General features: G+C 40.5%; 2 gene segments (V, D, J or C); both read left to right on the forward strand.

The window, feature by feature from the left end:
* Positions 1-781: 781 nt before the first annotated feature.
* LOC121401988 lies at positions 782-1360 on the forward strand. The segment is given in 2 exon segments: positions 782-928; positions 1038-1360. Coding segments are annotated over 2 exon segments (357 nt in total).
* A 10147-nt stretch (positions 1361-11507) lies between these two features.
* On the forward strand, positions 11508-12197 carry LOC121401984. The segment is given in 2 exon segments: positions 11508-11660; positions 11787-12197. Coding segments are annotated over 2 exon segments (363 nt in total).
* The last annotated feature ends 1651 nt before the right edge of the window (positions 12198-13848 follow it).

The following is a 13848-nucleotide window of genomic DNA, read 5'->3' on the forward strand; positions in this document are numbered from 1 at the left end:
CACATCTGGTGCACAGTGAGAGAAAAAGCAAATGCCTGGGTGCTGGCTATACAATTTAATACATTAATTCCAAAATTAAACCGCACAACACAGGTCTTTATCCAAGTAGAAAAAAGTGGTTTATTAGACGTTTCAGCCCATTCACTTGGGCCATCTTCAGTAAAGAAGTTGCAGTTGCTTCTGCCCCCCCGACCCCCTCCCAATCCCCTCCCAACCCCCCCGTGGTCCTTGCAAAAACTGTTGCCCTTACAACTGCCCCCTGAGTCAGAAAAGGTTGGGGGCCGCTGTTCTATAAGATACTAAAAGTTATGTTACAGTTAAGTTACGTTTTTTTCCAGATAGTTCACCAGAATAAAAGAGGTTTTTTTTCTTAATTACTTTCTATTTAATTGATTTTAATATATTTACTTTATTATGTCTTTCTGAAGCAGCTTGGGGGGCAGCTTTCACCTTATAGAGCAGAATCCCTGAGTTTCATTACAGGCAGCTGTAAGAATTGTTACGATAGTTGCTAATACTCCATATTCCTGAATTACTGAGCAGCCAGACTCAAACAGGGACATTCAACTTCAAATTTAGAAGAAAGATTAAAAAATACAAAACAGAAATCATTTAAATAAAGTCTTTATCTCTGGAGAACATAAATCTGAAAACAACTGAACTGAAAAAAATGTTTGGAAGGTAAATAACCCCTTTAATTAAATATAATTACATTTCCAGCAAATCAATGAAAACAAATGAAAAAAATGAATGTACTCTTATGTAGAAATTTGCATACAATCTACATGTACATTCCCTGTGTGCTTGTGGGGATATAAATATGAGTGAGTGCAGGCAGGGGCTCAGTGATCTGTATCAGGCCTGTGTGCAGTGATCAGTATGGTGTCCCACAGCTGCTTGCTGCCTATACTCATGCTCTGGCTTCAGGGTGAGCACATTAAATATACAGATAATAATAGTGATGTAACATAAATATGTATTAATACATAATTATTATAATAATAATATTTTTTGGTTGTATTTGTTTATATCCTCAGGTTCCTATGGGCAGATTGTACTGACTCAGTCTCCAGATTATGTCTCTGTGTCACCAGGAGAAACTGTCACCCTCACATGTAAAGTCAGTAGCAGTGTTGGCAATGCCATAGCCTGGTACCAACAGAAATCAGGGCAGGCACCAAAGCTGCTGATCTATGACGCAAGCACCCGACACACAGGGACCCCAGAGCGGATCAGTGGCAGTGGGTCTGGAACTGATTTCACTCTTACAATCAGCAGAATGGAAGCAGAAGATGCAGCAGATTATTACTGTCAGCAGTATAATCAGCTCCCTCTCACACAGTGATACAGAGCTGAACAAAAACCTTCCTCTTTTATAAAGGGAAATAAGCCTCTGACATTATTTCCTGGGTACAGGTTATGTGCAAGGTCCCCACTGGCTCTAAAAAATGTCCCAAAAAGGAGACAACAAAATCACAGAAATATAAATCATTTTAGAAAAAATAAACCAATGAAATAAAGACTAAATATGTGCAGTGTATATTTAAATACATCTCTATGCAAGTCTGTCTGTTTGCAGCTGGTTCTCCAATTGGCTTTCTGTATAATCTTAGTCTTTTACTGAATAATCCTATTGTTTTACCCAATAACACAGAATAACCAGTACATTCCATTAGTTCCCTCCCAGCAGCCTCTCTGATCACTGAGCTCTCCCTTTTGAAAGAATGGCAGGAGCAGCACTAATCACAGGCTCCCATTTCTATGAAAAGGAGAATCTCTAGCAGAGACATTCACATAATCTGGGATACATCCATCTGGGCTTCTGTTTCTTTTATATTCAGGGCCTGATTGTTTAATGATAGGTACTAAAGTGCACCACTGCAGTTGCCCATAGCAACAATCACATCTTTGCTAAATGATCGATCAAAAGAAGTTGCTGGATGCAGTGAGTAATTGCACTGGTGCAGTTTAGCATCTTTAGCGAAAGTTTTATGGAGCAGATTTACTATAGGGCGAAGTGTCCATTGCTAACAAAAATTCCCCAGAAATCTCATTCGCAGGGACATTGCCAATTTACTAACAGGCGTAGAAGACAATTTGCTATTGAACAAAACCATTACTAAAGCAGTTTCACTCCCTATCGCCAGGCGAAGTTTCGCTCAGTTGAACAATCTTTACTCTGCAAATTCCCTAAAGTACGAACTTTCCATTATGAGGAGTCACCTCACACACCCTGGCCGCCCGAATCTCGTGACACCTGGTGCTCGATGAAGGAGATATTGGCAGCCTCCACAACAGTCAGAGAAAAGAAAAATCACCATCACAACAGGATATTTCTAGCAGGGAAACCCTTGCTCGTTTATTTGCGGATGCAACGTTTCGGGGCGTAACCCCCGAATGCTTGACAAAGGGGTTACGCCCCGAAACGTTGCATTCGCAACATTTCTTAAAGTGGGATTGTGTTTAAAAGTTGTAAATGTTAAATATTTTTGTCTTAATATTTTTTTAACCAGTTGAGTGGCATGCCACATTTGTTTTAGGGTGGGCTCATGTCTAGGACATTAGGGCAGGTCCGGACTGAGAATTAAAATAGGCCCTGCCATTTCAGGTACACAGAGGCCCAAGCAGCCCCCACAGAGGCCCAAACAACACCCACCAGCCCACTAAATGCTGACTTTCTATGGGACCTTATAGCAGCCCCTCTGGCATTTGCCAGAACCCATAGATTGCCAGTCCGGGCCTGCATTAGGGTATTACTTTTGTCTTTATTTTGCTTCCTTGGACATGTGTAATAATAAGTGGCCACTTCAAGCATTTGCACCAACATCTCTAATAAAGACAAATATATGTACTACATGTACCCGCCCTATTCAAATTGACATAAGCGTAAGAGTGATAATGAAGTTTTGCTAGGCAGAAATGAACATTAGCGAAATTTCACTATGAAATGCTCGCGCTGAACAATTAATGGTAGCAAAACTTCACCAGTATTCGACTACAGAGATGCAACTTTGGATTTAAGTGAAGGAGTGTAGTGGTAGCAAATATGAATATAACAAACAAGGGAAAGTTGTGCTCACCACTATTTTTTAAAACCATTAGGCGGGGGTGCGTAGTTGGCCAGCTTAAATATATTGCAATATATGGACAAACAATCCCTGTTTTGTTTAAAGGGTAAGGCATTTTTTAGTAGCAGTATGCACAAAATGTCGCTGTCTTAAATATATTGATAATGGGTTGAGTGCAGAGGACCTCTTGTAGTTGACTATATGTAGCAAATATGAACCTGGGAAGTGACGCAAAGTGTAGTGGAGCTTTCGCTGGTGAAAATTCGTCCTTTAGTATATTTGCCCCTTTGTGTTGTTATAGGGTGACAATCAGTCTCCTCTCTCAGGTTTTACCAATGCCACATTACATTGTGTCAGTGTCTCAAGAACTTTTTTAAGAACGACACATAAGGGCAGATTTATTATGTGGTTTAAAAAATGGGGAATAATTTGTCACACATCGCCAGGCATTGTATTGTAGAAAATGGTGTAAAACTGCATACATTTTTTTAGTCACTTTTTCTTTGAGCAAGAACTTACTTACAAAGGTCTGAAGCAGTGTAAAATAACAGTGGCAAATGTGACAGTCGCATGGTATAAAATAAAAAACACACCTTGGTAAATTCTCTATTTTACACAGCTTTTTCCACCGTTTTTTAAGCAAATTTCATTTTACAAGGCATAATTAATAGGCCCCATATTGAAAATTTTAGCGCTCTGTTACCCCTTCACAGAAACAAAGAAGAGGCTCAAGTATATTTAATTTCCCACTGTCACCTTCCTCCCTTCCAAACCTCAATAAAGTCAAAACTGTCACGTACTCCAAAAATGTATCCACAAAAACAAATGAAGAATTTGCCTTTTATTAGTCTAACTGCTGATAACTGAACCAGGTTCCTATGGAAATAAACTAAGGGGGAGCTGGGATAAAAGGAGCCAAAAACCTGTCAGCTGTGTAGTAGTTACAATACAAGCTATTCACATGCATCTACCGCATCTTAAGGAATTATAGGTAGAACCATGCAAATGACTTCTTTATGTCCCTCTGCCACCTATACATTCAGCACTGCTGGTATAATAGAACAGATATGGCCATAAGATTCAGAGCCTTACATTAAGCCCATGAATACAGTCTGTTTTTTTTGTCATTTTTTAAAACTTTATGATAAGTTCCATAGTCATTAAAGTTTTTATTGAAAAAGCAACATGAACATTAAGAAATAAAGTAAAATAATAAAACAAATACAAGTTAGCAACAAATATGTGTTACAGATTATGAGTGAGCCACGCAAGGGAGGATATTTGCAAGGCTACAAGTTTGGGGCTCCTGTGTAAGGACAGGTCTTGTTAGTTTACCTGCTACAATGGAGCGGCTACTGAGCTCCAAAGGGAGAGGTACTGTATTTCAGGAAATGTATCGCTGCCTGGGGCATAGGAGGTCTTGGAAATTACATTTCATTTGAATTGAACTGTATCTTGTTTAATCCCTTCCAGAGTGCGGTTTTATTTATTTTTTTTGTTATAACTCCCTTGAGGTGCCATTTCTCAGTGCCCTGTAGGTGGAGACACTGTGCTGTAAATCCCAGGTCCCAGTATCTTTCATGGAAAAAGGCTCAGGTTACCTGATCACCATAGCAACTGCGCCAAGGCAAAGAGAGTGTACCCACTAAGGGTTATATACTCATTAACAGTGGTCACTCATTGACATAGGTGACATAGTAATTTGCATATAATCTACATGTACATTCCCTGTGTGCTTGTGGGGATATAAATATGAGTGAGTGCAGGCAGGGGCTCAGTGATCTGTATCAGGCCTGTGTGCAGTGATCAGTATGGTGTCCCACAGCTGCTTGCTGCCTATACTCATGCTCTGGCTTCAGGTGCGAATCTCACTTTAAATGTTAAACTAATAAATTATAATGCAGGAAAGTTACCTCTGTCTTATTCTCCAGTAACCTGAAATGCTTCTTAATGGATTTGGTTTTTGTATCTTCAGGTTCCTAAGGGGAGATTGTACTGACTCAGTCTCCAGATTATGTCTCTGTGTCACCAGGAGAAACTGTCACCATCACATGTAAAGCCAGTAGCAGTGTTGTTGACAAAGATGGAAAAAACAGAATACGCTGGTTCCAACAGAAATCAGGGCAGGTACCAAAAAAAAAAATCTACCATGCAAGTAACAGGGACCCCAGAGAGGTTCAATGGCAGTGGGTCTGGAACTGATTTCACTCTTACAATCAGCAGAATGGAAGCAGAAGATGCAGCAGATTATTACATAGTTAAATTACATAGTAGTTACATAGTTACATAGTTAAATCAGGTTGAAAAAAGACAAAGTCCATCAGGTTCAACCCATCCAAATGAAAACCCAGCATCCATACACACACCCCTCCCTACTTTTAATTAAATTCTATCTACCCATACCTATACTAACTATAGAGCTTAGTATCACAATAGCCTTTGATATTATGTCAGCAGCATTACAGTGGGTCACACAGTAATACAGAGCTAAACAAAAACCTTCTTCGTTATGAAGATCTGTGAATACAAGAAACTAATAGTCAGCGCCTCACTGATTTCAGTTTAGTTGGGTTCAGGTCCCACGAGTAAAGCGATGCAAATACCGTTCAAGCTGTTTGAACATCGGTGTCTGTCAAACTAAATTACCACTGGGTAATATTCCCTGCAGCAAATGTATGAGTCAGTTTTAGTATGAAATATATTGAATTCTGTGGTCGGTATTTCAGATTAATGTTTGGTTATGCGGGAAATAGTGTGTATGGTGTCAGTCTGTTGGGATAAAAGGGAAGGAAAGCACACACACAACGTCTCCTACTTCACATGAAAGAACTCAACAACACCCCATCACTTCCCATTCATTCACTGAGAAACACTGTTTGGACCAAGATCACTCGTTAGAGTTACATTGAGAAGGAAAAACAGCAGTGTCACATGACCAGGGGCAGCTGGGAAATTGACAATATGTCTAGCCCCATGTCAGATTTCAAAAATGAATATAAAAAAATGTGTTTGCTGTTTTGAGAAATGGATTTCAGTGCAGAATTCTGCTGGAGTAGCACTTATAACTGATGCGTTTTGAAAAAAACATGTTTTCCGATGACAGAATCCCTTTAAATTAACAGTAATAACCAAGCCCAGCTCCGTACAATTCCAGAGCAATGTCATTCAATTTATATATAAGCCCTGCCATGGTATCGGCCAGGAGCAAATTATCATTTTAAACATCTGCCATTAATGAATAAATTTATTTTGAACCGTATAATTGGCTCTGACATTTTTTTTATTTACAATCAGCGATTGGCAACGTCACTCATAGGGAATACTGCCCAGTTTTCCAAATTTGAAAAACTGCCCATTCGGGCAGGCAGTTTTGACCCAAACAGCCCTTTGAAAACCGGGCTGTCCAGGCCAAAACCATACAGGTGGCAACCCTAATCAGAATTTATCTTGTGTCCTGCAGATGTAGCCGATATGTAAGCCTTTCTCCTCAGCTCCTGCAGATTGTAAGTAGGGATGCACCGAATCCACTATTTTGGATTCGGCCGAACCCCTGAATCCTTCGTGAAAGATTTGGCCAAATACCAAACCGAATCCGAATCCTAATTTGCAAATTAGGTGTGGGAAGGGGAAAACTATTTTTACTTTCTTGTTTTGCGATAAAAAGTCACACAATTTCCCTCCCGCCCCTAATTTGCATATGCAACTATGCACTTGTATTAATGTAACATGCAGACCAGGTGATGGTAGTCATTTACATATGCAAATTAGGATTCGGTTCGGCCAGGCAGAAGGATTCGGCCGAATCCTGTCTGAATCCCGAACCGAATCCTGTATTCAGTGCATCCCTAGTTGTAAGGCCAGTAGGCTTGAGTGAATTTGACCCATTTCGCTTTGCCAAAAATTCGCCATACAAGTCTATGGGCGTCACTTTCGCAGCGGAACAAGGCAAAACAATTCGCCCTTTCCTAAAGGTCAGCTTATTCCTGTTCCCTGGGGGAATTCCTGTAGCAGCTCCCTACCTGTGTCTGGTCATGTGACCCATCATCAGGGAATGTTGCTCCCTAAATTCCCCTTCCTTTTAAAGGCATAATGGCACAAGTTCAAGACATAGTAAAAAAATGAATAAAGGCCTAGTTACACCAATTAAAATAATTTTGACAACTTAAAAACATAAAGTAGTAGTACAAATTAAAGGCATAGTCACACAAATCAGATGTATTGTGACATAGAGTAAAGGTATTGTAGCACAAATTAAAGGCATAATAGTACCAATGAACACCAAGCAGTATTATCTGGAAAGCCCAAGCTCCTGAGCATTATGGATAACAGGTCCCATACCTGTAAATTTGCAAGTCATGTATTTAAATAGTGAATGTAATAATGCAAACAGGTAATTAAAGGAGCTGTTCATCTGTAAATTAACTTTTAGTATGATGTAGAGTGAGACAAATTGAAATTGGTTTTCATTTTTTTATTATTTGTGATTTTTCTTTTTTTTTATATATATATTCTTTATTTTCAAGAAAGCAAAGAAATCATTGCAGAGCATATAAGTACAAGGACATGCAATATGATAACACATTAAGAAACAATACGTACATCAGTATCAGCGTAATCGGAAGCAAGTTCCAATGAGAGCATGTATCCGTTAGTACAAATAAGCTTCTGTAATATGCCATCAATCAAATCAAAAGACACGATAAAGAAAAAGAAAGAAGAAAGAAAAAAAAAAAGGGAAAGGAAAAGATTAAAGAGAAAGAAAAGTCACTTGGTCACTTGCCCTTCCAATAACAAAGTTCTATCAACATGCAGGTTAGCAAAATAGACACAAAGTAAATTCAAGTAAATTAGAGTAAGCTCCTAGTCCATATGTGGCTATTTTCATCAATTTTGTTCCAGGTATAATACCCAAGGAGCCCAAGTACCTATAAAAGCCTCTTGTTTCATATAGAAATAACTGAGCAATTCCTCCATCCACATGATATTACCCATTTCACAGATCCATGCAGCAATGGTTGGGGGAGTAACAGATTTCCAGTGGAGGGGGATAACAGATCTAGCTGCTCCTAAGCAAAAACCAATTAACGATCTTTTGTATTTCGTAGCAGAACCTGGTAGCATTGATAACAAACCCACAGCCAGTGTTGGCTGCAATTCTAATCCAGTTAATTTACCCATTATTCGAAATACCGAGGCCCAAAACGGCTGTAGACTAGCGCAAGACCACCAGATATGTGTAGGAGATCCGATCTCCCTATTGCATCTCCAACAAAGATTTGAGACGGTAGGGTAAATTGCATGTACAATATCTGGACATTTATACCACCTGGATAAAATGTTATAATTAGTTTCTTGAGTTTTGCACGCAATCAGGGCCGCCATCAGGGGGGACAGGGGGGAGAGTTGTAGGGGGCCCGAGGGAAAAGGGGGCCCTGCCACGCCACACTTACTTAGCCGGGCCCCCCATCTTTCTGAGAGCTGCTGACTTCGGGAAGGCATGGACGTTTAAGGGGCTCTGGCCACCAATTTAGGCCACCATTTTTTTTTTCTCATGTGGGATCCTAGCCACCAATATTTTTTAATGGGGGGACCCTGACCACAAATGTTTTTTTTATGGGGAGCCCTGACCACCAATATCTTTTTATTTTTTATTAACATGTGGGAACCCGAGCCTTCAATATTTTTTTTGTTTTTTTACTGTGTGTTGCGGACCTGTGGTGGGGAGGGCAGACCTGTAGGTGGGGCTCGTGGTGGGCGCAGCCCAGGGGGCCTAGGAAATTTTGTCGTATGGGGCCCTGCAATTTCTGATGGCGGTCCTGCACGCAATAGAGAATTTGTTTGTCAATAAAAAACTATTTTCCCACTGTTGCCTTGTAAATTGTGTTTGCAACTCATTTTCCCACTTAACCGTATATTTAGGTAACACATTGTCTGATCTAGGATCAGGCAAATTGTACAATATTGATATTGCATGCCGCACTGGTAAATCTTGAGAACACAACACTTCAAAGGCAGAAAATGACAAGTTGCAGGGCCAAGTACTCATCAGCTTCTTTAGACAGTGTTGAAGCTGTGTATATTTTAGTCGTAAGAGGAAAGTGTCAGCCTCTAGAGGGCATAGTGTTGGCAAAGAAACAGGCTGCTGATTTTGTAAAACTTGAGAACAGTAGAGACTCTCATTATATCTCCTCCCTAAGAAGAGGCCTCGGGTCATACCTGGAGGAAAATCAGGGTTTCCTATTATTGGGGAAAGAAGACCATTACGTGTAATAAGAGATGGAGACACTTTAAGGAATTGGTCGGCTTGTAGAAGAGGATCTTTGCATATCTTAGGAAGTGTGCAAGCGTCAGGTCGTAATAAAGGGTTTAACCACCATAAGGCCTGTAACAGTCTATCCAGTAACGATTGTTCAATCTGAATCCATTGTTTAGTCCCATGATGGTGGAACCACTCTAATATCCTAGTACAGTTGATTTTTCTTTTTTTAATCAGCAGCTCTCCAGTTTGCAATGTCAGCAATCTGGTTGCTAGGGATCAAATTACCCTAACAACCATGCCTTGATTTGAAATAAGAGGCTGGCCTGAATAGCAATAAAAAGTTGCAATAACAATAAATGTGTAGCCTTGCAGAGCATTTGTTTTTTTTAGATGGGGTCAGCGACCCCCATTTGAATGCTGGAAAGAGCAGGGAAACTAATTCTTATGTATATTTTTTTTCCTTTCAGTCCTGCCTTGATTCCATGGGCCTCTCTAATGCAAAAACTATTCAGTCGTTCTCAATGTCGGACTGGCCCACTGGGATACCAGGAAAACTCCCGGTCGGCCCAGGTGTCAGGGGGCCCTTGTGCTGCTAAAGATTTGGCCTATTTCATGGTCATTTCCTATTTCTTTGAGAACAAATAGATGGAATAATAGATTAATAATGGATTATAGTATGTAAAGAATAGAGACTAGGAGAATAGAGGTTGAGTGAGGAGAATAATAATAATAGTACTGAGAGTGGGCCCCTGGTCTATGGTTCTTTAGTGGGCCCCTGGTGTCCCAGACTGACACTGGTTGTTCTGCTTTGCTCAGTATATGTATACAGTTCCCTGTGTCTGATAATGCTTCTCTATTTTGCAGTTGGCTTCCTCAGCAGTTTGTAGCTGTATAGTAGCCTGACGCTAATGGGAACCAGCAGTGGGGGGTTCTCCTTACACCAAAATTAAACTAAAGAGAATCCATGAGATTTGTTCCCTTTTGGAGTCTCCCAAAGGACCCCCTTCTCCCCTTAACCAAACACATTGTGCAGAATGTCTGACTGAAATCAACAGGAGGGATCCATTATACACCTTCTCATTTGTAGCGTATAGTTAAAATAAAAGGGAACTTTACCCCCTAACCATAACCTGCTACAGGCCTTTTCCATACCTTTAACCCCATACACTTGAAAAAGGGTAGGACCCCAAACATGTAGTGTTTTGCACTGCTAATAAAAGAAACACATGCAGTTTGAAAATACTGATTTGAAGCTGTTTATTCCAACTTTATTACAGTATCTTATCCTTTTGGGAGTGTGACACAGGCTCCTCGGAATTCACAGCGATACACTTTCTGAACTTATACGCTGGGACCAGCAACTTGTCTTACCTTTTCCATACCTTCACAGACACACAGTATGATCATAAATAATACTTGCTACAGACATGGAATCTATAATCAGAAATACTGGGATTGTCAATTCTGCATAAAAAAAATGAAACATTAAATAATCCCAAAAGCATTGTTTTGCCATCAATGTGGATTTATGCAGCTCCGTTACAATTAATTACAAGGTTTGGTTTTATTATTGCAGAGAAAAATGAAATCATAAAAATAAATAATTATTTGCATGGACTTTGGATTGTATGGGAAAAGTCCTTCCCATTATTTAGAGCTTCCTGGATATCAGGGTTCTGTTTTGTGACCAGAATTTAAATTAAGTGACACGGACACGGAGTCCCAATATCCAGTAACTTGAGCCTCCCCATGGTGAAAAGCAATACATTAATTTCTTGATGTAAGGATCCTTAGTGTGTTCATAACATGTTTATAAATTAAGGTGTATATCTATCAGGGTCAAAATTATCAAAATAATAAAAAGCCCAAAAAGCCAAAGACAGGGAGTCTCCTGTTCATTGTGCCCCCGGGGGCCTCTAAATGAATTGCTCAGGGGCTTTTTATTTGTTATTAGACTGATATACTTTATTCATAGACATTGATTGAGTCTAAATTACCTACAAATGAAAAGGAAGGAAATTTAACTAATATATTGTGTCACCCAACCAAATCCAAGAGCCAAAGTCACTTAGTAGGTATAGTGATCCAGTCTTTTTAATTTATTTAAGATCAAATTTGCAGTAAAACCCTTTCTGTAACACAGACACTTTCATTTCGTATTTTGATTTGCATACACAAAGTGTGTGGTGAGTTCCCTGTAGATATAAGATGCTATAAATGTTCTATTTCCTATGTGACGTCTCAGTGATCTGCACCTGACACTGCTCCTACTGTCAGTATGGGGAGATACTTACTGCTTGTCCTCTCCGCTCTCTTCTCTCTCTCTATTCCAGGTAATTATATCATCACTCACTTACACTGATTTTCCCAGTGATTTAGAACTATATACACAGTACTTACTTTTGGATTTGTTGTGCATACAATTAATTTATTACTGATTTTTTTTCCCCAATCCTCAGGTTCCTATGGGCAGATTGTACTGACTCAGTCTCCAGATTATGTCTCTGTGTCACCAGGAGAAACTGTCACCATCACATGTAAAGCCAGTAGCAGTGTTAGCAGCTGGTTAGCCTGGTACCAACAGAAATCAGGGCAGGCACCAAAGCTGCTGATCTATGGTGCAAGCACCCGACACACAGGGACCCCAGAGCGGTTCAGCGGCAGTGGGTCTGGAACTGATTACTCTCTTACAATCAGCAGAATGGAAGCAGAAGATGCAGCAGATTATTACTGTCAGCAGGGTTGGCGCGACCCTCTCACACAGTGATACAGAGCTGAACAAAAACCTCCCTGTTACTGTGCCAGTGAGTTATTTACATGATACTCTATAAAGCTACAGAGCATGACATGATATTCTCAGTAGGGGAAGACTCGGCACAGACATATAAAAGAGATCACAAGCTGCCGGAAGTTACAGTCCTGGGAGGGTAAAATAGAGTGATATTAATTTTGCTTATTCTGAGCAATACAATAAAATACAAAGCACATACATTCTTTCAAATATCTTTTATTAAGATTTCATACAAGAACAGGGGATTGCTATCATTAATTAACATTGCAGAAAGTATGTTGCACAGGATATAAGACATCAACATCACGCAGTATTATTCATGCGCTTCTCTTGGTGCCTAATCGTCCCCTACTGACTATGCGTCATAGTGTGAAAGTGTGTGTGGGAGTATGTGGAGGATGGGGTGGGGGAGGCAGGTGAATGCAACATGAGACACCTCTCGGTAGGTTTGGTTTGTCATGCTATCAGCTGAGAATATTCTTGACTCCCTTTGAATACAACCCAAGTGAACCATTGTGCAGTGTAATTTCTGACCTGTTTGTCAGTGTGTGTTGATCGTTGTTCAAATTGTTGGATCTCCTCTACCTTCAGCAACCATTCACGGGGTGTCGGTGTTTGCTGATTTTTCCAATATCTGGGTATCAGTAGTTTTGCGGCGTTTAGCAGGTGCGGGAGGGCTGAATTGTGAAAATGGAACTTGTCTTCCGTGGACATGTGAAATAGTAAGGCGTAGGCCGGGTCGTTTAGGTTTCTGTCCCCAGCTACATTTTGACACACCCGGAGGACCGAGTCCCAGTAAGGCTTGATCAAGGGACACGACCAAAAGATGTGGAGCAATGAGCCTACATCACTTCTGCATCTCCAACAGATGTTTGTTGTGTTAGGGTATATTTTATGGAGCTTCTGTGGCGTGTAGTACCACTTGGTCAGAATTTTGTAATTCAACTCTTGAATCCTATTGCACCTGGAGCTGTAAGATAGAGTACGTATCATGTCTATTGTTTCTTCCTCTGTCAGGTTTAGGTTCAGGTCTTTAGACCAGGTGTTAATAATCGGGAGTTCCATGATGTTTTGCTCGCCTGTGGCAGCCTTATAAATTGTAGATAGGGTATGTCTTGGAGGAGTAGCGCTGTGGCACAGCTGTTCAAATTTCGAGAGTTTTCTGCCAAAGACCCTGTCACCTCCTAGTGTACAATAAAAATGTTTAAGCTGACTGTATTGGAGATGCATCCGTGGGGTAAAGGAACATCGCTGGTCCAGCTTCTCTCTCGTGACCATGGTGCCTTTATCTACGAGGTGAATCATTTGTAGCTGATCATCTATGAGCCACGGTTTGTAGTCTTCTCTGTTTAGTGCAGGCGGGAAGTCCGGGTTGTTGTGATAGGTAACAGAGGAGAGGGAACCTTCACCATGTCCTGTGCTCGTTGGATGCTGTCCCATGTTTCAAGCGTGTGATGTAGCAGGGGGTGTTTTCTGGTGAAGAGCCGTCTATGATTCCTATTTATCCATGGAATATGGAGCAGGTGAGTTGAAGTCTCTTGCTGTTCTATTTCGATCCATAATTTGTTGTCCAGGTGGTGTGACCAGTCAACTATCCTGTTGAGAATGGCTGCCTTATAGTAGCGGTGAATGTCTGGTAGGGAGGCTCCGCCGGTGGACCTATGCCTAGTTAATATCTGCAAAGCACATACATTCTCATATAAATCTGGTTCCATTGAGGAATAACAGGG

Source organism: Xenopus laevis, chromosome 1L, assembly GCF_017654675.1.
Source record: "Xenopus laevis strain J_2021 chromosome 1L, Xenopus_laevis_v10.1, whole genome shotgun sequence".
Taxonomy (NCBI): Eukaryota; Metazoa; Chordata; class Amphibia; order Anura; family Pipidae; genus Xenopus; species Xenopus laevis.